The sequence below is a fragment of the Haematobia irritans genome, chromosome 4 (genome assembly GCF_050003625.1).
Source record: "Haematobia irritans isolate KBUSLIRL chromosome 4, ASM5000362v1, whole genome shotgun sequence".
In the NCBI taxonomy this organism is placed as follows: domain Eukaryota; kingdom Metazoa; phylum Arthropoda; class Insecta; order Diptera; family Muscidae; genus Haematobia; species Haematobia irritans.
Window position 1 is genome coordinate 159,827,120 of NC_134400.1, and position 26,500 is coordinate 159,853,619.

At 35.0% G+C, this 26,500-nt stretch overlaps 3 protein-coding genes and 1 long non-coding RNA gene across 6 annotated transcripts; 1 reads left to right on the top strand and 3 right to left on the bottom strand.

Moving 5' to 3' along the window:
• Positions 1-529: 529 nt before the first annotated feature.
• LOC142234008 (transmembrane protein 50B) lies at positions 530-1,445 on the top strand. The gene is made up of 4 exons (XM_075305066.1): positions 530-718; positions 787-921; positions 988-1,117; positions 1,198-1,445. The coding sequence occupies exons 1-4, from the start codon at positions 635-637 to the stop codon at positions 1,305-1,307; spliced, it is 459 nt and encodes a 152-aa protein (XP_075161181.1). The 5' UTR covers positions 530-634; the 3' UTR covers positions 1,308-1,445.
• Positions 1,446-2,627: 1,182 nt separating this feature from the next.
• On the bottom strand, positions 2,628-3,841 carry TfIIEbeta (transcription factor IIEbeta). The gene is made up of 4 exons (XM_075305064.1): positions 3,682-3,841; positions 3,354-3,618; positions 3,002-3,292; positions 2,628-2,944 (listed from the first exon to the last, which is right to left on the bottom strand). The coding sequence occupies exons 1-4, from the start codon at positions 3,741-3,743 to the stop codon at positions 2,684-2,686; spliced, it is 879 nt and encodes a 292-aa protein (XP_075161179.1). The 5' UTR covers positions 3,744-3,841; the 3' UTR covers positions 2,628-2,683.
• Positions 3,842-5,931: 2,090 nt separating this feature from the next.
• LOC142236948 (uncharacterized) lies at positions 5,932-7,369 on the bottom strand. Its single transcript, XR_012722272.1, has 2 exons — positions 7,201-7,369; positions 5,932-6,264 (listed from the first exon to the last, which is right to left on the bottom strand). It is a non-coding gene; the product is annotated as an uncharacterized LOC142236948 (long non-coding RNA).
• Positions 7,370-15,911: 8,542 nt separating this feature from the next.
• On the bottom strand, positions 15,912-22,282 carry LOC142233619 (RNA-binding protein 45-like). 3 transcript variants are annotated; one of them, XM_075304611.1, is made up of 9 exons: positions 22,083-22,207; positions 19,554-19,904; positions 18,797-19,401; positions 18,194-18,257; positions 18,036-18,136; positions 17,867-17,973; positions 17,619-17,789; positions 17,138-17,209; positions 15,912-16,271 (listed from the first exon to the last, which is right to left on the bottom strand). In XM_075304611.1, the coding sequence occupies exons 2-8, from the start codon at positions 19,856-19,858 to the stop codon at positions 17,141-17,143; spliced, it is 1,422 nt and encodes a 473-aa protein (XP_075160726.1). In that variant the 5' UTR covers positions 19,859-19,904; positions 22,083-22,207; the 3' UTR covers positions 15,912-16,271; positions 17,138-17,140. The 3 variants fall into 3 exon arrangements, with proteins under 3 accessions (XP_075160726.1, XP_075160725.1, XP_075160724.1); XM_075304610.1 differs by lacking the exon at positions 15,912-16,271 and adding an exon at positions 16,314-16,882 and having other exon boundaries at positions 22,198-22,282; XM_075304609.1 differs by lacking the exon at positions 15,912-16,271 and adding an exon at positions 16,314-16,882.
• Between the last annotated feature and the right edge of the window lie 4,218 nt (positions 22,283-26,500).

A 26,500-nucleotide genomic window follows, 5' to 3' on the forward strand; every position in this document is an offset into this window, starting at 1 on the left:
CAGCAGTATCGATTATTCCTTCAGACTTAACTTATATTGTGCACAATATATGGGATATGTTCGACACGAGCACTGTCGTCCGGAATAACTTATAGTCTGTAAAGCGCATAATTTACAAAGCAGCGCTTCGACCGCAACGCCGTTAATGCGCTTTACAGACCATAAGTTATTCCGGACGACAGTGCTCGTGTCGAACATATCCCATATATTGTGCACAATATAAGTTAAGTCCGAAGGCATAATCGATACTGCTGCATGTTTATGGGATCGATAACACATTTACCGATTATTTAGTCATCGCCGACAAGTCGTATCGATCCGACACATTGTAAGATTCTTTACAAACACCGACATTCCGTCCGGAATAACTGATAGTCTGTAAAGCGCATAATACCAAAACGCTGCGGGCATTGTGCGACATCTATATGGTAAACATTTGTCTTCCTTGCAGAAGAGAAATTTTCGTTCTCTTGTTTCCTACTCTCTGGAGAAGGATTTTCTCAAATTTTACCAATATGGCAGCGCTCTATAACAGCTGGTGATTCACTTTGTTGTTAAGTCAGAATCCTGATCTCAAATAAGTAGACGTAAAACTGTTTTTTGGGCACATTTGGCTGTTTATTTTACCACAAAGATGTCTATTTTGGAAAATATAAAGAACTGGTTCACATCAGAAACTGCCCGCAACAAAAATTCTTCACTAATCGCTGGACTACTGGTACCTATCTTTCGTTCGAAGTATTTATGTATTTTGTGTACACTATTTTTATATTCCTTTGTTGTTAGTTTTTCGCAGGATGGTGGACTCTGATAGACGCAATGTCTGTGGATCCAAAACATCAGATAACTACAGGACATGTGTTTATAGGAGTTTTTGGGACGATAAGCTTTTTTATGGTTAATACTGTAAAGAATTCTCACGTATGTTTCGTTCTCTTATCCAAAATACGAGGTTTTGGCAAAATTTAATGTAATTTCTCTCCAAAGATTTCTGAAGACAATACATCCGAATCTGGAGCTAGAATTGCCAAGATATGGCTTTTAATCGGTTTTGTTATGGGTTTTGCTTCAATTATCGCAGCAATCTGGGTTATGATTGATGATTTCATCAATAATCGTAAGTATGAAAAAAAATAAAGCATGCTAGTTGATATTAATGTGATTGACTTCATTTCCTCTATTCGATTGCTGAAATAGCTAAAAAGGAATCTGGCCTCGGTGTAGCCTTACTAATGCAAAATGTATTAATCTTGTTCGCCAATCTTACATACAAATTTGGACGTGACGAAGAACTCTGGAATGAGTAAAGGTGGTGCTAAGTATTTGAAAAAATACCTTAAAGCAGAGGAACATAAAACGACACATATTTAATACACTTATAAAAGTTCTAATCGATGCGTAAATATTAATAAAAACACAATAAATCTCATTATTCACTACTACAAGTCTTCTACTCAAATTTAAATATAAACTATAAAAATCTTTAATAACAATTTTAGTTTACATAAATTAGAACATGACAAACTTCAGTAAGGAATCAGACCCATATATGTTGGCAAGTTTTGCAAATTAATTTTGAAAATTAATTGCACTTCAGCGAAACGAAATTTAAGATTTCCTTAATGGTATATATTAATAAGAGAAATAGTATTTATGGTAGCGGAAATCAGTTCAATTTATTTTTAATTATTAAATAAATATTTTCGCAAAAACCTGGATGTGAAAGATTATACGCGTGGGTTGAGAGTTTCTAAATTCTTTTGTGAGAAAAGCAACCGGAACGATAACCTATAATAGTATCCTTTAGTGGTGATTTGCATTACGACTTGCTAGAAGAAGCAGTTGCCTTAACATTTATACGAAAATTGATTGGCATGCACACACCAATAAGTTTAGGGATCTGTTTACATAGACAAAAGAAAAAAATGTAACGAGAGCAAAATAGTTGGACGTTTTAACAGTTTTTTTCTGCTGAACAAGGGAAACAAACTCGTTTGCAAAAATAGCAAAATTACAACGGAATTTTTAATGTTTGCTATTTCAGCAACGAAGAACTTTTTAGTCATCAACATAAAATGCATTTTTAAAGACTATTAAGATTCGATTCACTTTTTTCGTAAGTCACTCGTGCATATAATGCACTACCTGTCTCTTAGTGATTCCCCTATTACTTTTAATAAGAATCTCTATGAATACGCTAAACTTTATGGAAAAGTCTGCAATATTTAATTTATAATTTTTTCATGAATATTTTAGAGTTATGATTTAATAGTACGTTCCATCATAAAGTTGTGTTACTTCTTTTAGTTTTAATTTTTTACTTTTGTAATTTGTCATTTTTATATTATGATTTATTGTTTGTATATGTTGTTTTTGTTTATTTATTTTTATATTACCCTTATATCATTTAAGGCTGGTTTTTCGTCCAAATGAATTCTACATATTATTATAATTTTTATACGAACTAACTGGACTTGAAGATTGAACAAGAACTTCAGCTACAGCAACAATTATTTTTGCTATGATTTCTCTGTGTGTACTTTAGAATGCCTCACACATTGAAGAAAAAATGCTTTTGCTTCATAACATTTTGTGGATCAATATTATAATTTTCAAAAATAAAATAATTTCAAAATAAAAAGGTACTATGTAACTTTATTTAAAAAGAATCGAATATTAATGCTTATGTGGGATTCACACCCTTTAAAGTCAGTGTATTGTCCTCGTATGTTTCCAAAACATCTGCCAAATGTTCGTTATCCCTTGGCTTCTTAAATTGTCTCTTTTTACTAGCAATCTTCTTGCGTTTCGGCACTTGTTTCTTAGGGCCCCCATGATCTTGCATTGAACGAATACCTTGTTTCTCCAAATATTCATCAATTTTAGCATCATCCATAGCATCAACAGTAGCTGAGCGCCAAAGCTTTTGAAATTCTTCGTCAACCTTTATCAAACTATACTCTTTATATTCTCATATTATCAAAAAATGTTGGAAACTTACCGTAAAATTGGCAGTTCGATCATTATAAAATAAAATTTTCTTCTTATCAATTGGCCTTACAATAAAAATTATTTCCGATGCACGATTCTTCAGTACTTTTTCGCAATGCGGCAATGACTCTTGTACATCTTCCAACAAAATACCACCCAAACCTTTGAGATCATGTTGCTTTAATAACCGCAACAGACTTTTACCATCCTTGATTTTGTAGACGGGTTTGTAGCTAAACCGCAAGCCATCTGGAGTAACTTCAATTTTGGGATTGTTCATAAGAGCTTCTGAGCCCAACCACTACAATGGATATATCATTAGATCCGTTATAACTAAACAAAATTACAATACGAAGGCATACATTCTTTACTGACTGCCCTACATCAAGTTGATTCGTTTCATCTAATATGTCATCTAATGTCAGTGGATGGTCGTCGCCTTCTTGATGCCTGGTTCGCATATGCTTCACAATTTTTGCTAACACGCCAAATCTATATTGGGAGCTTCCTGCCATAGTCTTGTATGTCGTGGCATCGAGCTTTGGCGCTGTAGGTGGACGAATTTTTTTTTGACGATCATCCTTTGGAGGGGCAAATACCTTTTCAACTTTGGCCTTCTTTTCAACTCTATTAAATATAAAAAAAAAACAATATAAATAGCTCTATGTATTGAATACAAACATAATTTACGTTGGCGTGGCCATCGCCCTCTTTTTGAACGCCTCGCGCTCCTTCAAGAGTGCTGGATCCATATTTAATTATTTTCTTTATTCAATGTTTTTATATTTTAATAACAAAACTATAGTGCTTTCGTGTGAATTTATGATTGTTTACTATCAGAGAGTATTAAGAAAACTAGAGGTCGAAAATTTCTCTTCTACAAAAACAACAAATGTCAACCGTATAGATGTCGCACAATGCCTGCAGCTTTGGTATAATGCGCTTTACAGACTATCAGTTATTTTTTTCTCATAGCTCTCTACACCTTGACATTTGTTTTCTCTTTATAAGAGCACAAGGCTTATGCACTTTACAGACTATCAGTTATTCCGGACGACAGTGCTCGTGTCGAACATATCCCATATATTGTGCACATTATAAGTTAAGTCCGAAGGCATAATCGATACTGCTGCATGTTTATGGGATCAATAACACATTTACCGATTATTTAGTCATCGCCGACAAGTCGTATCGATCCGACACACTGTAAGATTCTTTACAAACACCGACATTCCGTCCGGAATAACTGATAATCTGTAAAGCGCATTAATCTTATTATTCTCAATTATCTTTGTCCACACAAAGTGTAACTAAAAATGAACTAGAAGTGTTGGTAAGTTACATGGCTGAACAAGAAGGTTAAATCATAGGCCCATATGATTACAATTTTTTTATTACGAAAAAATTTTAAGATGTCAAAATCATATGTTTATGGTGGTTGCAGCTCTCCAAATGACACTGCATAGCAAATGCATCTAAAACCAACTCACGCATTCATAGCTGGAGAATTATTCGAAGATGACTTTAGTATCTAGATAACATATTCCAGTCCCAAAATGCCACACACATCAGTTTTTAAACAGCATCATGAACTGTTTTTGTAAATAGCTGACGAAGAGCCATTTGACTGACTTCCATTCTTAACTTTGGTTGGTATTATAGTCTTATTTGTCTCATATCGGCGTTCCTCGGATGAATTATCCACTTCACAATCACTCATAGGTAAAGCAATTAAATTTGAACCTTCACTTTTCTCTGAATTTTAATTATTTTTTTAAGACAATTGAAAGAATAAATAATTTCCACTTTTAACATAGCCATACGATTCTTTTATCAGCTGATTTTGGCTTCTTAAAATTGTAAACAACATATTGAAATTTTTGTAATCGTGATTCAACCTCTTTATTCAGCCATGTTAAATTGTTTTATTAAAACAAACAGCTGGCCACATGACAGGTATTGCGACCAAAGATAATTGAGAAGATGCAGTCTTGTCATAGCAAAACTGAAGCACCAGAGGGCTCTGCCAACAAAATATCATAAAGTTTGCGTCGACGTGTCTCTCAATGTACTGCCGTTTGCGTCGGAAAATACCATAACATTTGCGTTTTTCATACATTTCTGAATAAAAACCCACAAAAGCAATACCAAAACGATTGTAGAAAATTAAAATAGAACGTATGTATGTGTATTTTAAAGCGAATATTCATTATGGTTTTATGTGAATATTGCCGTTTAAATTTATTCCTGGACAGAGCTGCCTTGGGAAAAATTGACAAATAAAACAATTTTTTTCTCATATCCCTCTACACCTTGACATTTGTTTTCCCTTTATAAGAGCACAATGCTTAATCTTGTTATACTCAATTATCTTTGTTGCGACTACAAAAACAAACTACAAACAAAATACAAACGCGTTAGTTGGTTCTCAGTATGACAACTGAATATAGTACTTACCTTTACCGCTAAATTCAAAAATGTACATGTAAAAGTAGAATAAAAATATAACTTTTTGGGAATATTTTATTAAAACTTTGTTTCTATTGGCCTATGGGCTTGGATAAATATAAAATAAATACATAAAAGTAACCGTGAAAAATTGGTAATTTTAGCGCGATAATGCATTCTTTATAACGGCCTCTAATGTAAAAATTGGTGTGATTTTATAAATAAATAAATAAAAGTAAAGATGAATACTAAGTAAAGTAAGATGAGTACAAGTTTAGCCGCTGAAATCAATAGTATAAAATAGTAAAAATAGTATAAAATGATACCTCTTTCAAGCAAGTTTTATTAGGAAATAGCCCAAAGCAACTTTTTATAAAGTTTATATATTCTTTAAAATGTATTATTAAAGAAATGTAATCGAAAAAATATGGCGATTTTAGCTGCTAAACCCGAACTTAATACTGTAAACAAATCATTGGAGAGTAACAGGTCTATAGCAATTGATTTGTGACTATTTATTGTTCTCATCTTAAGCTCTACTTATAACACAATATTCTTCATTGTTTTTCAATAGTGTTTTCTTACAGCCATACCATCTATTCTCAAATTGTTTTTAAACTAATGTAAATTCATAAATCCAATTTAAGCTGAGTACTATGTTCAGTTTTCAAGCAGAAAACCGGCTTGTTTTCACGGTTTTTAATCAATTCCTTTGATCTTTTCCATTCATTATTTCACAAGGCTTTATAAAAATATAATCGTCTTCATATAGATTTTTGTACTTTTAATTTAGTGTTTTGGTGGGAAATACGAACATAGTACTCACTTTTAAAGGGTGATTTGTTAAGAGCTTGATAACTTTTTTTTTAAAAAAAAACGCATAAAATTTGCAAAATCTCATCGGTTCTTTATTTGAAACGTTAGATTGGTCCACGACATTTACTTTTTGAAGATAATTTCATTTAAATGTTGACCGCGGCTGCGTCTTAGGTGGTCCATTCGGAAAGTCCAATTTTGGGCAACTTTTTCGAGCATTTCGGCCGGAATAGCCCGAATTTCTTCGGAAATGTTGTCTTCCAAAGCTGGAATAGTTGCTGGCTTATTTCTGTAGACTTTGGACTTGACGTAGCCCCACAAAAAATAGTCTAAAGGCGTCAAATCGCATGATCTTGGTGGCCAACTTACCGGTCCATTTCTTGAGATGAATTGTTCTCCGAAGTTTTCCCTCAAAATGGCCATAGAATCGCGAGCTGTGTGGCATGTAGCGCCATCTTGTTGAAACCACATGTCAACCAAGTTCAGTTCTTCCATTTTTGACAACAAAAAGTTTGTTAGCATCGAACGATAGCGATCGCCATTCACCGTAACGTTGCGTCCAACAGCATCTTTGAAAAAATACGGTCCAATGATTCCACCAGCGTACAAACCACACCAAACAGTGCATTTTTCGGGATGCATGGGCAGTTCTTGAACGGCTTCTGGTTGCTCTTCACTCCAAATGCGGCAATTTTGCTTATTTACGTAGCCATTCAACCAGAAATGAGCCTCATCGCTGAACAAAATTTGTCGATAAAAAAGCGGATTTTCTGCCAACTTTTCTAGGGCCCATTCACTGAAAATTCGACGTTGTGGCAGATCGTAAGTCTATTCATGATGAAATGTCAAAGCATACTGAGCATCTTTCTCTTTGACACCATGTCTGAAATCCCACGTGATCTGTCAAATACTAATGCATGAAAATCCTAACCTCAAAAGAATCACCCTTTATATATTAAAAGTTAAACATATGAATATTTCATAAATTAAGTCTTGACAGCAGACAAAATGTTTGCTGATCGCATTTAGATGACATTTCAGGCTTCAAATTAAAAACAAGTCAAATTAAATAAAATTAAAAACTATTTTTTTGGGCTCTTGAAAATACTTTGGGTATGTATCTTGTATTAAAAATAACCACACGATAGACGATTTAATTTTTTATAAAGAAATTCAAGTTATATTGATGAAGGTTTTACAAAGACAAGTATACATATAATGAAAAAATTCAACAAACAATTCAAAGCCTATTTAAATTTACATCAAAGCTATTCTTTCAAAGGCTCTTATTTTAAATCATAAATAACAAGTGTACCGATTGCAGGTGTATACCACAACACCCCCTCTCAATCGGCCAGTCCAAGATTGATACATAGTTTCGAAAAACGTCCAATATCTAAAGATTTTGTAAAAACATCTGCCAATTGATCTTGAGTGTTAATGGGTTCCACACTTATTAATCCATTTCTTGCGTGGTCTCTCAAGAAATGATGCTTTATATCAATATGTTTGACTCGTTTGCTTTCCAAATTCTTTGACATTCCAATACACCCTCTGTTGTCCTCATAAATCTTCACGGTATAATTTTTAATTTCTCCAAGGTCTTCCATTAAGCCACGAAGCCATATAGCTTCTGTTGTTGCTAAACTCAATGCCACGTATTCTGCTTCTGATGATGAAATTGCAATTGTCTGCTGCTTTTTGCTACACCAGGATACTGAAGAACCATATATTTTAAAAAGAAACCCACTTACAGATTTACGATCATTTTGATCTGATGCCCAGTCGGCGTCAGCATAACCAACTAGCGGCTCATCATTTCCGTTCTTAAAGAATAATTTATATTCCATTGTTCCTTTTAAGTATCTCACAATTCTTTTGAGATGTTGCCAATGGGATTCAGTGGGGTTATTTTGAAACCGACTCAAATAACCCACGGAAAAACATATATCGGGTCTTGAGGACAGCATTATATACATTAAACTTCCTATAAGTTCGCGATAGGGTCTATCAGTGCAAGAGCCAGATTCACTGATTTGTAGTTGTAGACCCTTTTCCATTGGTGTTTTCACACTGTTGCAATCTTGCATACCATATTTTGTTAACAATTTTTCTATGCTATCTTTTTGAGAAATGTGCAAGGTTCCATTATTTACTATGATCTTCATACCAAGGAAATTGTTCAGCGGTCCACAGTCTGACATTTTAAACTTCTTTGAGAGTTTATCCTTTAGCTTGTTAATGCTCTCCAAATTATTTCCAACCACCAACATATCGTCTACATAAAGTATTAAAAATATTCTAATTTTAGGTTCGATTTTGGTATATAAACAATAATCATGTTTAGATCTGGTAAATCCAAGAGACAAAATGAAACTGTTGAACTTTTCATTCCAACACTTCGGCGATTGTTTAAGTCCATATAACGACTTGATAAGCTTACATGCAGAACCATCCTGTTCTTCCAGACCTTGTGGAATAGCTATATAAATATCTTCATTTAAGTCTCCATGCAGAAAAGCTGTCTTCACATCAAGTTGGTGAAAATGGTATTGTCTTCGGATTCCCACTGCTAGGACTACCCTTATTGTTGTTAATTTTGCAACTGGAGCATACGTTTCATAATAGTCGACTCCATATTTTTGCTGAAATCCTTTGGCGACCAGCCTAGCCTTGTATCTTGAAGGATTGCCCTGACTATCATTTTTGAGGGTAAAAACCCACCTAGACTTCAACAACTTTGCTTCTTTTGGTATTGGTACGATATCCCAGACGTGATTCTCTTGCATAGACATTAGCTCTTCTTTAACAGCATTCATCCATTTATCAGCGTCGTCTCTTGTAGATATTTCCTCATAACTTGTTGGAACGTTATTTATATTTATATCTGCTTCAAATCCAGTAATATAATCAAAGAACTTTCCGGGAAGTCTACTTATTCGGCTACTTTGTCTTCTGGTCTCTTCAGATGGTTCTTCATCAAAGCCGACTAGGGGTGAAACATTTGAATTGTCCGACTCACCGTCTTCCTCTGGTTGAATATTATCAATAATTTCATCAACTGTGTCAATTGGCGCATTTTCAGGCACAGCACCATCTTCAAACTCCCCCTCTTGCTCGTGACTGCTGTATATTAATTTAGGCCTTTTGATTTCTTCTTGAACAGATTTATATGGATAGCGATATTCATTAAATTTAACATCACGGGCTACAATGATTTTTCTTGATTTAATATCCCATAGACGGTATCCATTTGTTGCGTATCCAACCATAACCGTTTGTTTGCTTTTTGGTTCCAACTTTTTTCTTTGGGGTTCGGGAATCCAGGAATAGGCTAAACATCCAAAAATTTTGATCTTCGTTAAATTTGGTTTTTCTCCGTACCATATTTCTGATGGTGTTGTCGTGTTCTCAATTGCTCTGGATTGAATTCGATTTATAGTATAAACTGCAGCGTATGCAGCCTCATTCCAAAGACACTTTGGTACGCCTGATTCAAATAACATCGCTCTAATCTTTTCCGAAATTGTTCTATTAAATCTTTCCGACACTCCGTTTTGTTGGGGGGTATATGCGACCGTTGTATCTATTTGAATTCCTTTATTTTTGTACCAGTTCAGCTGCTCTGTTGATAAATATTCTCTACCTTGGTCGATGGTTAGAGTCGAAATTTTCTCGTTTGGGAACATTGCTGTAACTAGTGCTTCGTATTCCTTTAATTTGTTGAAGACGTCACTTTTTTGTTTTATACAATAGATTACAGCGAAGTGACTAAAGTCATCTATAAATGTTACGAAATATTTCGATCCATCCCAAGCAACTGGGGTTATCGGACCGCACACATCCGAATGAATTCTTTGCAGTAACCTTGTTGAACGTTTTCTTGTGCCATTGAAAGGATTTCTACAGTGCTTAGCTTCCACACATACATCACACAAATCACGTTCCCCATTCTTGGAAGTACACTCTATCATCTTATTTTTAATCAACGTTTCCATTGTTGTCTTACCGCAATGTCCCAGTCTTGTATGCCATAAATTAAAAACATTTCTCTCGCAAGACAAGGCGTTTTTGTCAGTGTAGTGAAACACGTCCGTTACAATTGAGTTATTACATATGACTGTTTATTGTTCTCTTCTTAAGTTCTACTTATGTTACAATATTCTTCTTATGTGCTTTTCAATAGTGCTTCTATTTTACAACCATGACATCTCTCCTCTGGGTCAAACTGTGATGTAAAATCATAAATTCAATTTATTCATTAAAAAATTCATAAAAACGTAAAGTTATTCAATATTCATCAAGTAGCTTCCTGGGCGCACGTCGTTCTCTGTTTGATCTTCGAAGAGCACTATCTTTCAGCGACACGTCTCGATCTTTTCCTTGTGGCTGAGTTGAAGATTCTATGTGTCTATCGCTCGACTGACTGTTATTACTTCCCTCTTCACCGTTCGATGTTACTACCGGAATTGGTATAGCCATATGAGAACTTCTCGCCCTTGGTGTTGTTGAACTATCTTTCCCGTTGGGTATATTAATATGTTTTTCGTCTTCGGATACATCAGTTATATTAGCACCAACTATTCGCATTTGATCGATATGTCTTTTCCAAATTCTGTTGTCGTCCAGCTTAATGTTATAGTGCATATCGCCTAACCTCTCCACCACTATACCAAATCGCCACTTTTTCTCGCTCATATAATCTCGTACGGCTACCCTTTCACCAATGGAAAATGATTTTATAGTGGGCACATAAACTTGTTGTTTATTGTTTTGTGGAAGAAGAAAATCAAGTCTCGACTGTATTTGACGACCGAACATAGACATTGCAGGAGATTTGCCAATTGCTGGATGAATCGCTCTTCTATATGCAAAGAGAATTTTGGCTAACTCGGACTCAAAATTGTTTGTGTTGCAATTTGAAGACTTTAATTTTTGTTTGATGGTTTGTACGTAACGTTCTGCCTGACCATTAGTTGATGGATGGTAGGGTGCTCCTTGCTTATGCACAATGCAATTGCTTTTCAAAAATTCTTTGAATTCGCTGGAATCAAATTGTCGACCGTGGTCACTCACAAAAACATTTGGTATACCAAAAGTAGAAAATATTTGTCTACATATTCGAATTGTAGTTTCGGTGGTCATATTTGTTACCGCGTGTACTTCTGGCCATTTCGTGTATGCATCAACTAAAACAAACAAATATTTACCTAAGATTGGTCCCGCGTAGTCAGCATGAACTCTTTCAAATGGCTTACTAGGACTACGCCACATGCGTACTGGTTCCACTTTCATAGGCTCCGGTCGCGATAATTGACAAGCAGCACAATTCTTTACCATATTCTCTATATCTCGATCAAGATGATTCCACCACACGTAACCTCTTGCAAGACTCTTCATTCTGGAAACTCCGAAATGAGCTGTATGTAGTTCATTCAAAACTGCCTTGCGTAAATTCGGAGGAACATAAACTCGAAGCCCCCGTAGTACACATCCGTCGTGTAGACTGAATTCGGTTTGTGGAATACCAAATCTATGTTTGTCTTCACAGCTACGACCATATTTCAATGCTTCCATCAACATTCGTATTTCACCGTCGGTTTTAGTCTCACGTTGCAGTTCATTTTGTGTTATGGGTAAACCTCCTATGGCTTCTCGCTCTACCATATAAACCTCTTCTGTAAATTTATAAACGTCCGTACTGGGCAACCGTGACATTGCGTCCGCGTTTGCATTGTCTTTAGACGTTCTACATTTAATGACATAGTCAAATTGTTCCAAATACAGTGCATAATGCTGCATTCTCGTGGAGGACAGTGTAGATAACCCTTTTGATGGTGAGAAAATTTGTGAAATGGCACGGTTGTCCGTAACTAGTGTAAATCGTCTGCCAAATAAATATTGATAGAATTTTTTTATTCCAAAAACCACAGCGTAAGCTTCTTTATCAATCTGGGAATAACGTTGTTGAACTTTACTCAACGTTTGCGAAGCAAATTGTATCGGCCTTTCTGTTCCATTTTCGTATAAATGACTCAGGACAGCCCCAACTCCCACCGGGCTTGCATCAACTGCTAGGATTATTGGTTTCCGAGGATCATAATGGTCCAAAACCGTGTCAGATTGTATTTCCATTTTAATTTCGTGGAATGCTTTTTCGCAATCTGCATTGAAAATGAACTTTGTTTCTTTTTGCAACAGACGATTTAAATGAAAAACTTTATCGCTGAGATTTTTCACAAAACGTCCGTAGTAATTAACTAATCCTAGAAAAGCGCGTACCTCGTCTTTATTTGTTGTTTTTTTTCATATCTTGAATGGCTTTTATTTTATTTCCCATTTTTGCTATTCCATTAGCATTGATTACGTAGCCACAATATTCTATGGTATCTTTCATAAACTCTGATTTGTCCAAATTCACCCGCATGTTATATTTGTCCAAAATCTGTAACACGCTTTCGATTCGCTGGATGTGACTGGCATCATTATCTGCTGTTATTTTAATATCGTCGAGAAAAACTGAAACACCCGGTATGTGACCCAACAATTGTTCCATTAATCTTTGCCACTTGGCTGGCGCACACGATACTCCAAACATAAGACGCATTGGTTGATACAACCCTCTATGGGTATTCAGCGTCAGTAGATGTCTATCCTCCGGATGTACCTCCAATTGTAAATAGGCTTTCGAGAGATCTATCTTTGTGAATTTTTTCCCACCGGCCATCTTGGAAAATAGTTCATCGATAGTTGGTAACGGGTGCTCGTCGACTAGTAGTGCAGGATTTAAAGTCACTTTGTAGTCCCCGCATATACGTACCTCACCATTTTTCTTAGGTACAACAACAATGGGTGTTGCCCATTCACTTGTGTCTACCTTCACCAACACCCCTTCGTGAACTTGTTTTTCCAATTCTTTTTCTACGGCTTCCATAAGAGGAAATGGCACTCTCCTCGATTTTAAAAATACTGGAGTACTGTCTGGCTTGATGTACAACCTTGCTTGCAATCCTTCAATTTTGCCTACGGAGGATGAAAATACCACAGGGTATTTCGTTCTTAAGCCCTGGATGCTGAATTCTTGTACATTATTAACTTCGTAACGATTTCTATCAACTCCATTAAAAATGTTGTTCCAATTTAACTTAATATCGCTCAACCACTCTCTTCCACAGAGAGGTTTGCGATCCGATCGTACTATGTAAAGTTTCAACGTTTTTTTTATGATGCCACATCCCACACTTACATTAACGTAGCCTAAACAGTCCAACGGCGTGCCGCAGTAACTCACAAGCTCCATTTCAGGTTTATTTACCTTCAATTTACCCACATACTTCTTCGCGTCATTTATATTAATAATTGATACTGGTGATCCAGTGTCTATTTCAAATTCTACCTTTTTATTATTAATTTCGAAATAGTGCAATATTTTTGATCGAATGTTTAATACTGTAGAACTTTCCTCAATTTTTAACAATTCTTCGACGGTCTCACCACATTCAATTTGATTTAACTGCTTTTTCGCCTTTAAACACATTATCTTTAAATGACCCTTTCTCTTGCAATGGTGACATTTTACATCTTTGTATTTGCATTTATCCGCGTAGTGGTCAGTGCAACCACAACGATAGCATGTTGTGTTTTCTCTTAAACTCTCATTTTTGTAACGGTTCATTTTATATTTTGCATTATCATGAATCTGCTTCTTACTATGCAATTTATGCACTCTCGCTTTTTCTGTGCAGCCATTTTGAAGTTCCTCACCTCCCTTTTCAGCTAGCTCATAAGCAGTTGCCATGTTTATTGCCTCATTTACTTTCAACGATTTTTTTTCCAATAATCTATGTTGTATTCGTTTATCCATTATCCCGAACACGAACTGATTCCTTAACGCCACTTCTAGATGTGCACCAAAATTACAGCCGACTGCCAACTTACGTAATTCCACAGCAAATTGAGCGCAGCTTTCATCTGATTTTTGTTTTCTGGAATTAAAGCGAAAATTTGCCAACAACTCGTTTGGTTTGGGATCGTAATGATCTTCAAGAGTCTTTACGATGTCGTCGTATGCCATGTCTTCCGGTACAACAGGCATAACTTTGTCACACAAAAGGTTATATGCTTTAATTCCTATAAAATGTAAAAGAAGGGCCTTATGTTTCGAAATGTGGCAGTCGTACAATCCTAAAGCTGTTTTAAAACGCTTCTCCCAACGACTCCACGTAGTCTTCTCCGCATCAAACGGCTCAAAATCGAAACATGGTATTTTTGCTTCAGTCGTCATAGTATATAAAACTCCACGCGCAAGATCCTTATGTTTCTTTTAAAGAAAATATCCTCGTCGCCAAAATTGTAGTGAAACACGTCCGTTACAATTGAGTTATTACATATGACTGTTTATTGTTCTCTTCTTAAGTTCTACTTATGTTACAATATTCTTCTTATGTGCTTTTCAATAGTGCTTCTATTTTACAACCATGACAGTCAGGAAGATTAAATACTACTTCATATAAACCACACTGTAGCTTCGCCGATGCAACCATATCCGTTTCTTTCAATATCACAGCGCCGTTCTTTAAAAATTTAACATCCAAGCCGGATTTAGTAAGTTTTCTTACTGACAATAGATTGTCTCTTAAGGAAGGGGCATAAAGTACGTCCTTTATAGTTACTTTGATTCCCTTGTTGCTAATGCCATCAATATTGCCAATATGTCTAGCAAGAATGGATTCACTACTCTTTGCGACATTGATTTCGACCGGAATTCCTAATTCTTTCATAGTTGAAAAATAAAACTTATCTTTTACCATATGGTCGCTGGCGCCAGAATCTAATTTGAAATGAATTTGTTTTTGTGTTGTTGGTTGCATCCTTGAATTCTTGTATGCCATGAAAGAAACCGCCCTGTTCTCTGCAGATCTTGCATCCTTCTGCCAGCAATTCTTGGCTTGATGACCTGTTTTGTCACATTTGAAACACTTACCATTGAACTTTTTCTTTTTCAAAAATTTCTTGCTGGAAAATGCTGTTGTTCCATGTTGAACTTCTTCATTTCTGTCAGAAAATTTTAATTCCTCACTTATTAATCTTTCTTTGGCCATGTTAAAAGTTAATATGTGACCATCAACGTTCTGTAGAGCTGTTACTAAAGGATCAAATTTTTCTGGTAAAGTCAAAAATAGTTGGGCCAATACATCACTTTCTTCCATATTTGCTCCAGCAAGCTTCAATTGTCTTATATAATTTTCAAATTCAGCCAAATGACTAACCACAGAAGAACTTTCGGTCATTTTCATTTTCGAAAGCTTCTTCCTTATCAATAGCTGATCCACAACTGATTTCTTTGCGAAAACTTGCCATAAACTTTCCCACATTTCTTTCGCCGTCTCTTTTTCGCGAACAAAACTTATACAGTCAGCATGGAGGAAGCTTACAATCTTGTCTTTCGCCTTTTTATCCTTTTTTAGGAACTCCGCCTTTTGAGCAGCTTCGATTGGAGGATCGCCGGTTAGAACGGTCAACAAATCGAGGGAGTCCAAATGAATCTTTACACGAAATTGCCAATCGTCGTACCCCTTGCCGTTAAACTGAGGTATTCCGTGTTGCTCTTTTTCGCCCATAACCTCTTGTATTAAAAATAACCACACGATAGACGATTTAATTTTTTATAAAGAAATTCAAGTTATATTGATGAAGGTTTTACAAAGACAAGTATACATATAATGAAAAAATTCAACAAACAATTCAAAGCCTATTTAAATTTACATCAAAGCTATTCTTTCAAAGGCTCTTATTTTAAATCATAAATAACAAGTGTACCGATTGCAGGTGTATACCACAACAATGTAGAACTAAATTGGGCAGCAATAACCCATGCGGAACGCACATGTAACCCTTCCGTTTGCATCGCGATTCTCGATACAATCCGATCGCATAAGCATCGGCCCGAAGAACAAGGAATAATGTGTATTTTAGTTGTTTGGCTCGAAGGTACAAAAAATATCACCGATTTAACACTGTAATATATACTACACATTTAGAAGTGAAACAAGCATATATAAAGTAATTAAACTGTTTATTATTTGAAAATTGGGTAAACATGTTTGCATAAGAATATGGGGTTATAGTCGGATAAAGAATGTGTAAGAATGTTATGTTTATACATACGAAATCTTTCGAGGAAACTGGGCTAATGCCCAAAAAATACTTATATTTGACTTTTAATTTTGTAAACGATTGTCATAGAAATTAAAACTGCGAATTGTCCGTTGCTGGATCACTTATTTCTTGAAAGCGACGGAAAATAGGAATCTGTCTTTTATCATCATCCATTTCTGCCTAAACTGTAGTATTCCGATTAAAAACAGTCTTCTATGTCCTACGAAGATAAGCGAAAGCGATTTCTATAGAATAGGTCCGTGTGAATGTTTTGGTATTGCTTCGTCATTTTGTCGTCCAAGGCCCTTAATTTATATCCGATTCGGTATATGCCAGCTTCATAGTTGAGGTAAAGTTGAATGTTCCTCGTCATTTATAAAATATTTATTAAATGTATTAATATGAAAGTAGAGTCCTTTCGTTTTTATTCATTGATCAATCGTTCATTATATTGTGTCACTATTTATGTCTGTGGAAATAAAAAAAATATCTCGCATTAAGCTGTTATAAATGTGGTCGGAATATGTCTATGGAAAATAAAAGAGGGATGACGTGTTTGAAAAATACAAAAAAAAAAATAAGCAAAGGAGGGATGAAATGTCTAAAATTCCTATTATTTAAACAAAAAGAGTAGTCTACTGTCCTCCGTAGTAAAACACACTTATGAACTTACCTCTTTTTATTTTTGTACTGAAGAAAATTATTTATTCTCAAAAAAACTTACACTTTAGTTACGTCGCATGCGTTTTCGTCCATCATCGTCATCGCCTCCCCCACGTTCTTCGGCTTTTAGGACCTAACGAATGAAATTTGTGTAATTAAAAAATAAAGTTAGACAAACAATAAATAACATATTAAAAATAATTTGAAAAAGGCTACTTTTTTCCAGCAGTCTCAATGTCGTGTACAACTTTCGTATATCTAATCAGTGTATGACCGTCAAAGTTACAATTTACCAACAGCACTAGAATCTTTTTATTATTAAAAGAGCCATTTTCGGTTTGAATTTAAGTAACTGGTTCTTATACACTCATACACGAAGTAAGATTTCGTGCAGTATTGCGATAAAAAATTTATTCCACACTTTGCGTACGCATGTATACTATTATGTTATTATTTGAATATTGTTTTTATTTAACCGGTAAGTTAATATATTTTTGTTTTTGTTTTATTATAACACCTATTTGCATACATTTATTTCGTACCTTTATTTTTGTGCCACAAATTTCAGAACCATGGAGAGCTCGCATTGCAGATTGGGCCGATTCCCGGTCAGCATATTTAACATATCCACAATTTTTATTGGGCAATAAATACACATCTATTAAACCTCTCCAGCACGAAAAAATATTTTTCAATATAGAAACTGGCAAATTCTGCAAACAAATTGATAAAATTATTATATGAAATATTTAAATTTGAATACATTTTGCTATATTTAAAACAAACTTACCGCAGCTAATACTATGAATAAACGCTGTGCAACGGGTGCGTCGCATGGAGCCATAGGTTGGGCTTCAGGCAAGGGAACATTACAAATCGAATCCTTTTTAGGGCGCCCTAAAATGATATGAGTTAAAAAAATTGGATAACATCCTTTTACGATTCGAAGACAAACATACTATCAATAAACGAAGTATCGATATGCTTAGTGCCGCTTAAACCAGAGACTTGTATAATTAAGCGTTCACCCAATGGGTATTCTAGGCCATGTAGCTTGTCCCTATAATTAAAACGTAAATCAATTATTTGACATATTTTCTAAATATTAAAAATATACTTCGCGTATATTGCAGCTTCGGGATTATCATAGACAACAAGGGCTTCATTGGTGCGTGGATCGTCTGTAAGCGCAAAAAACACAAACAAGGTTTAGCTAATAAAGAACCAATAAATTAATAATAAATCAAAGATATTAGTTTCTTCAAAATTAAATATCACTTGAAATTTTTGTATGTATTGAATTAATTTTCCTAAAATTTAAATTGAATTTGCAAAACTCGAATAATCGATTGAGGAATGATTCACCGATATAACAACATATTTAATTTTTAAATGACAACTTGATTTGTACTTTATTCATAGTTAGTAGTCCGTTGTAATTTATATAAATTGGCCGCTAAGTGGCTTCAAATTACATGATGAAAATAAAAATAAATAAATAAATAAATAACTTGATACCCAAGACACCATTCTTGAACACCTTAAAAAAGATTGTGTCAACGGTCATTTGTAAAATGTTGGAAATGTACCTGTATATCCAAAACAGTTGTAAAAGAAAATGTGCAAGTTACATGTCTCGATATTAATGTTATAACTCAAATATACATACTACATTTTTTAACCTTGTCGAAATAATATAAAAAATTAAGTAAATACTTACGTTCTCTTACAATTTGACAATAGTCCAAACCAGGAATTATATCAAATAAACGCCACAGTTGATCTTGATTGACACAATTACTAACTATGACTTCTAAGCATGTTGGTTGTGTTACAGGTTGCGAGTTCGGCATTCCCATAAACTGTGTCATATTGCTGTTGAACGAATTGTTGCCCCATTCACTAAAGCCATTATTAAAGTTTCTTCCTCCAATTCCTCTCTGCATTCCACCCATATTACCGCCACCAAAACCACCACTACCACTATTAGAACCACGCCCGGAACCCATCATTGAATTATCATCTCGACCATATTGGTCACGATTACGTTGTGTACTTCCTTTGGGTTCTGCGAACATCGCCTTGTAGTGATGTGGGCAGTTTTCAAAGGCAACGGCAGCATCGTAGAATTTTGGAAAGCGTATATACGCAAATCCTTTGGGATTGCCCGTCTGTTTATCACGCACAAGGTTTACATTTTCAACTTCTCCCCATTGACTGAATTCTTGCCGCAAATCATCTTCGGTTGCAGTTTTTGGACAAACAATAAATAGGCGAACATACTTCTCATGTTCATTCTCCGATTTACTTGAACCTTGATTACGACTGTAAAATATAAATATAAACTTATGGTAAATATAAATAAATAATTTTATTTCGGAACATATACTCGACTCATATAGTCGATATAGAGTTCATCCGTTATATTAAGGCAAAGGAAGGAACCAAGAAACCTAAATATTTTATACATCACTTACTTCGCTGCCACAAGAACTTTCAAAGTTCTATTCCCAATGGTTTTACCATTCATTTCTTCTTGTGCTCTTGCGGCGTCAGATGTCTTGGAGTATTTTATATAAGCAATACCCTTATTTTCTCCTGTATTTCGATCTTTTACTACCCATATATCCTCGATATCTCCAAACCTCGAAAATACTTCGCGAAAGTCTTCTTCTTGATGGGCCTTGTTACAAATAATGAAAAGCCTTGACATTGGAGGTTCATCTTCGTGAGCCTCGTTACCACGACGAGAATCACGATTTCCATTCCGAGATTGTGACATATTTAGTGTATTTAATAATAAATGTATCCAAACTTGAGTTAGAAATCTAAAAAAACGATATAGTAAGAGGTTAGTATATATGGGATCGAAAAGGTCCCAGATAAATTACAAAACGAAATATTTGACATTAGGAAGGAAGGATTTGAAAAGTAGATCGGGAGAAATAAGTTCCGATTGAGATTCGGAATAGGTAATTTTTGTTTACTTATAGAATATATGTAGTAATGAACCCCATTCCTTAATAGTGTTTAGTATGTATTTTAGCTGTGAAACATTGGCGTAAAAGACCTGCATTAAGCTTATGGAACAAATCTACTTTAGCACAAGTTGTTAAAAATAAACAAAATTTTTTTTGAATGTAGGAGAAGGGATTTCAAATCGAAAATGTAAGGTAAAAAATTTGGCGAAAAAGCCTAGTTTTCGAGATATCGACATCTGAAAATCGGTATTTTCCTTTATATTTTTCTTAATTCTGACAGCAATTTTTCATGAAATGAATAAAATTCCGTTTTTTTGCGTTATTGGTAAAAATAGTACATTTTAAGCAGAAAATATTAAGTAAAAATGTTGTCGGAAGAGCGTAGTTTTCGAGATACCGATCCACCTTGGGTATAGGTGGCCGGCCTTAAGCCGGGATTTGACACTTTCTCCTATAGACAGGGTCCAAAGTGGGCTAACGCGAACCCAAAGATATAGGTAGCCGGCCTTCGGCCGGGGTTTGGGATTTTCTCCTATGGACAGGGTTCAAAGTGGGCTAACGCGAACACAAAGAGGATAGGTAGCCGGCCTTCGACCGGGGTTTGAGATTTTCTCCTATGGACAGAGTCCAAAGTGGGCTAAAGCGAACCCAGGACCTCTCCGGGTCCATGTTATTCTAAATATATTACTTTTAGGATGATTATGTGTGATGGATACTAAATTCAATATACGTGGCAATGAAAACTTTAGGGGCCCGTAACTCCGAAAATAGGTCTTTCCGCCAAAAAGTGGTATATTACATTTTGTGTTTAGAATCCACACGCTGGCCAAAAATTGGACCAATCGGACCACTTGTACTAAAGTAGATTTAAGCCTAAATTAAATACATTTCATTCAATAACCCTTATTATTTTCATGCAACATTTCACACAGCTCCCCGAAAATTGTTTTAATTTATTTAAATTGCTTGGTGGATTTGTAACTTCACTTATACCTTATTCACATTAGACTCGAAATCTACTAAAAGTTAAAATTGGCACTGTGAAATATATTACACGTATGATTAGTTTATGACTTTATGGCAGTGCTGCCGCTAGTGAAAAATTGAGTGAAGTAGATTTTGGAAAAAAGTGGAGTAGATTGAATAAAATTGAAGTAGCATATATTTTTGAAAACAAAACAATAGAATTCATTTTATTATACCCTCCACCATAGGATGGGGGTATATTAACTTTGTCATTCCGTTTGTAACACATCGAAATATTGCTCTAAGACCCCATAAAGTATATATATTCTGGGTTGTGGGGAAATTCTGAGCATGTCCGTCCGTCTGTTGAAATCACGCTAACTTCCGAACGAAAGAAGCTATCGACTTGGAACTTGGCACAAGTAGTTGTTATAGCCCCCATATAAACGGACCCCCAAATTTGGCTTGGCGGGGACTCTAAGAGAAGCAAATTTCATCCGATCCAGCTGAAATTTGGTACATGGTTTCAGCATATGATCACTAACAACCATGCAAAAATTGGTCCACATCGGTCCATAGTTATATATAGCCTCCATATAAACCGATCCCCCGATTTGGCTTGCGGAGCCAAGCGAACCAAATTTCATCCGATCCGGCTGAAATTTGGTACATGGCGTAAGTATATGGTCTCTAACAACAATGCAAAAATTGGTCCACATCGGTTAATAATTCAATAATTAAAACCGCTATGTTCATCGTAATTAAAGGAATAGGAAAAACATTTAGGTAATATGGGGAAAAATTTAAAAATTTGAAGCAGAACAAAAAGTGAAGCAGATTTTTGGAAGAAGGAGTGACGAAGTGAAAATGAAGCAAAATACTTCGATTGAAGAAGTAGCGGCAGCACTGCTTTATGGTATTACTGCTTCCAGTAAAAATTTAGAGTTAGAATTATTAAAAATTGTCGGGTACAACCTAACCCGATGCATTGAAGCCATGCATATTGAAGACTATAGCACATATATTGAAGGGATGAAATAGAAATGTCCATATTCTCACCTCGCGAAATGTTGTATATCAATGAATTTGAAACAATAATCGTTCAAAAACTATTTACACGTATGCCGGTATAAATTATTCAAAAAATACACTTCTTTTATACAATTATACTTACTAGCCTGAACAGCGATGAAGAAGAAGAAGTACAGAAGCCCCCGCATACCCGCCATACAACCCCCTCCCTTTGACGTTCATATGCCCTCAGGACATATATCAGGAACGGCATTGTAAAAATTGACGCCGCGAAAATGTTCGTCATCGACATCGGGGTGTATCCTCCTCGAGCGGCAGCGTCGAAATTTCCAACGTCCTTAACGCCGTTAAACCAATCAATGACGACGTATAGTGAAATAACGCCGTTACAAACTTAAAGTCCAAAGCCTTTGATGTCAGATATTTAACCCGCATGATGTAATTATCGAATTATTGTACTAGGCCCGTTCCTGTATCTACCCTACCAGCATTTCAAAGTTCCATTTCATCCTCATCGCTATCACAGACTCGTGATACTGCAACAATCGCCAACTGTGATGGGGGAAGCATATCAAAAAGTACAAAATATACATGAAAGTATTTTGCCATCACTATTGTTAGAAGAGTCATTTTATATTTTGTGAAACGCCAAGCGCAACTACCCTGGCAACATTTTTTGAATTTGGGGGCGCTTTTGAGAATCCCCACTACGTCGAAAACAGTCGTATACGATATCCTCGGAAAAGCGCCGTCACTATTGAGAAGTTGTACCACGCCAAATTACTACAAAAAGTATGGCATGAGTGCAATTATTAGGTGCCCTTATGGATACATTTAGAAGGACGCCAATAAGAGCCCCTTCAAATAATTAGACAAAGTGCATTTTAAGATAGTTGTAAAAGAATCATTGTGGTCAAGTAAAACACGATTGTTTAGATGTTTATTAATTTTATTAAACATTTATAAATTCTCATGAATATAACATTTATACGACTATCACATCATAATTAACATAATTTTGTGCATTAATAAAAGATTGATGTTGAGTTACAAGTTGCAAGTTACATGTTGTAGCGTCTATCAGCCAGTGCTTTTATTCCCAATGGAGGAAAAATATTTGAAAAAAACTATCACTTTATTCCATTTGGAAAGTAAAAAATTGTTCACCAATATACCTTTCACAATTTTAAGCGAAATAACTATGTTTTCAGCACTTCATTATCGTTTTTATTTAAATAAATTATAACTTGCTACGTGTAAATCAACATCATTCTTTTATTAATGAAAATAGTTATGTTAAATGTGATGAGATAAACGGAAAAATTTTATATTTATAAGAATTTATAATTGTTTAATCAAATTAATAAACATCTACACAATCGTGTTTTACTTGACCACACCCAAAAAACACAAGGATGAGCATTTTTCACATGTAACAATATCAATTTAATAGTGAATCCCATATTCAACATTTATTCAAATGGCCTTGCAAATTGCTGGCCTTCAACAAATTTTCCAATAGGTTTGAAGCATTAAAATGAAATTTAGTTTGAAAAGTTGTTGCTAATATGTTGAGAAATTGTTGCTAACGTGTTGAATTCTATTGTTGAGGGTAATGTCTGTTTTTTGTTGAGAACGCGATTTTCTCAACAACTTCTCAAATTGAATTTTAAGGTAATTCTTTGAAAAATTTTTGAAAGCGTATTGAATATAAGCATTTCTCCAATGCTTGTGTTTATTGGGCAATGATTCTTTTACAACTACCTTAAAATGTACTTTTTCTGGGCTCTTATTGGCGTCGTTATAAATTGATCTAAAAAGGCACCTAATAATTGCACTGATGAGAATCTTTTTTGTAGTAACTTGGCGTGGTACAATTTCTCAATAGTGGCGGCGCTTTTCCGACGAGTTTTTGATGTCGTATACGATTGTTTTCGACTTGGTGGGGATTCTTAGTAGTGCCGTCAAATTCAAAAAATGTTGGCAGGGTAATAGTTTGCAATATTTATCACAAGCTTCTTTTCTCTAATTGGTGTTGTGTCGTTCAATGATTTGAATCGAAAATGGTTAGCTTTTTTATATCAATCTTTCGACTTAGAAATTAATTTTGGAAAAAATGAACAATTTTTTTCCAATTGGCATTGCTATATAAAAAACAAGTAAGGAAAGTCTAAAGTCGGGCAGGACCGACTATATAATACCCTGCACCACTTTGTAAATATAATAAAGGTTTTTGTACCAAATACATACATTTAAATCTGACTCCATCTGAACAAAATTTATAATCTATAGACTTAAAATGTAAGTCGGCTAATGCCCTGGGATGGTACACTATGTTATTAGTGGCGGGGCCGACTATATTATACCCTTCACCCCTATGTAGGCCAAAATTTGTGTTACCATCTCAACTACTTCACATTTGCTGGAAGCTATATAAAGGAGACAATTTTTTTACTTCTACAAAATCTCTAGAATTAAAATTTAAATCGGCTAACGCTATCCAGTTAATTGGAGGAAACTTCCATTGAAAATGGGTCTAAAATATGTAACAATCTACCATATTTCCCCAACTCTGGTGTACGTATATATGGGAGCTATCTATAATCTGAACCGATTTTGACTAAATTTGACATGTATAGTTAGAATAATAATTCTGCTATCTATGCGAAATGTCACGTAAATGGGAGTATAACTTTGGCCCCCCTGGTCATATGAGTGCAAATCGGACGGAAGATATATATGGGAGCCATATCTAAATCTGAACCGATTTCAACCAAATTTGGCATAATTACCGATACTACTAAACGTACACCTTGTGCGAAATTTGAAGCAAATCACGGCAAAACCCTGGATTTTGAGGCCATATAAGTTCAAATCGGATGAAAGATATATATGGGAGCTATATCTAAATCTGAATCGATTTTGACCATATTTGGCACATACAATAGTATCGTTAAAAGTACCGCTTGTGCAAAATTTGAAGTAAGTCAGGGCAAAACTCTGGCTTTTGAGACCATATAAGTCCGAATCAGGCGAAATATATATATATGTGAGCTATATCTCAATCTGAACCGATTTTAACCAAATTTGACACACTTAACGATACTATTAAACGTACCCCTTGTGCAAAATTTGAAGCAAATCACGGCAAAACAAATCGGACGAAAGATATATATGGGAGCTATATCTAAATTTGAATCGATTTCAATCAAATTTACCAAACATTGGTAGAATGTCAATTCTACCCTCTGTGCAAAATTTCACGAAGATCGGTAGTAAACTTTGGCCTCTGTGGTCATATGAGTCTAAATCGGACGAAAGATATATCTAAATCTGAACCGATTTGGCTGCTATTTTGCAAGATTTTCGAGATTCATAAAATATTTGGATGTACGGTATTTCAAGAAAATCGGTTGATAAACACGCTAACTATGACCAAATCGGGGATACATATATATGGCAGCTATATCTAAATCTGAACCGATTTTTTCCAAAACCAATAGCGATTGTCTCTGTCCCAAAAAACGGCCCTATGCCAAATTTGAGGACGATCGGACTTAAATTGCGAGCTGTACTTTGTGCACAAAATTACATATACAGACAGACGGACATCGCTAAATCGACTCAGAATTTAATTCTAAGCTGATCGGTATACTAAAAGATGGGTCTATGACCACTCTTTCTTGGCGTTACATACAAATGCACAAACTTATTATACCCTGTACCACAGTAGTGGTGAAGGGTATAATAAGAGTGAGTTCCTATCTTGCAAATTTTGCTGATAAGACATGTAGTGAAAAAATTTATAACTGTCAGAGAATCCTATAAATTAACAACATACATTGCTCAAATTAGAGCTCGACCGATGTGGGTTTTTTTGCCGATGCCGATGTTTGACAAAAAAGCAATAATTGGCCGAAGCTGATTATTTTTTCAAAAATTTGAAATTGAAGATGTTTGGAGTGTTTTACTTCACTATTGGTATATTTTTTTGAACAAAGGCTTAAAACAAAAATAAAAAATAGTATTCTTTTTAAAATATTATTATTATTATTTATAATGAAAAACTCGATCTTCGTTCGGAAAAAAGAAGTTCCGCTACATTAAACAATCGTTCGCTGGCTACGCATGTCGGCGGAGTGCTTAAATAATTTATGGCCGCTGCTCTTAAATGTTGAAATATTATTTGAACAACTGTAAAGATTTTGCAATAGGCAGCTACCGTTGCCCTTTGCAGAGCACATTTACTGTCGATATCTTACAACCGATTTCCAATTATTATGCTTTATTGTTAAACAACACTTCCCCTCATGCAGAAAAAAATCAATATCTCTATGCTACAGAACAATATTAGAATTGACACTAATAAAATTACACTTATTGTATATATTTTTGAACCTATTTCTGCATAGAATTTCGTGTAAGGATATACAAAAAGAAACGCA

Coding starts and splice junctions, on each gene's coding strand:
- LOC142233619 (XM_075304611.1), bottom strand. CDS start 19,858: ATGTCACAATCTCGGAATGGAAATCGTGATTCTCGTCGTGGTAACGAG. Junction 19,402..19,553: donor AAAGTTCTTGTGGCAGCGAA/GTAAGTGATGTA, acceptor TATATTTTACAG/TCGTAATCAAGGTTCAAGTA. Junction 18,258..18,796: donor TTGTCAAATTGTAAGAGAAC/GTAAGTATTTAC, acceptor TTGCGCTTACAG/ACGATCCACGCACCAATGAA.
- LOC142234008 (XM_075305066.1), top strand. CDS start 635: ATGTCTATTTTGGAAAATATAAAGAACTGGTTCACATCAGAAACTGCC. Junction 922..987: donor ATACTGTAAAGAATTCTCAC/GTATGTTTCGTT, acceptor TTCTCTCCAAAG/ATTTCTGAAGACAATACATC. Junction 1,118..1,197: donor TGATGATTTCATCAATAATC/GTAAGTATGAAA, acceptor TTGCTGAAATAG/CTAAAAAGGAATCTGGCCTC.
- TfIIEbeta (XM_075305064.1), bottom strand. CDS start 3,743: ATGGATCCAGCACTCTTGAAGGAGCGCGAGGCGTTCAAAAAGAGGGCG. Junction 3,619..3,681: donor AGGGCGATGGCCACGCCAAC/GTAAATTATGTT, acceptor TATATTTAATAG/AGTTGAAAAGAAGGCCAAAG. Junction 3,293..3,353: donor TAGGGCAGTCAGTAAAGAAT/GTATGCCTTCGT, acceptor TATCCATTGTAG/TGGTTGGGCTCAGAAGCTCT.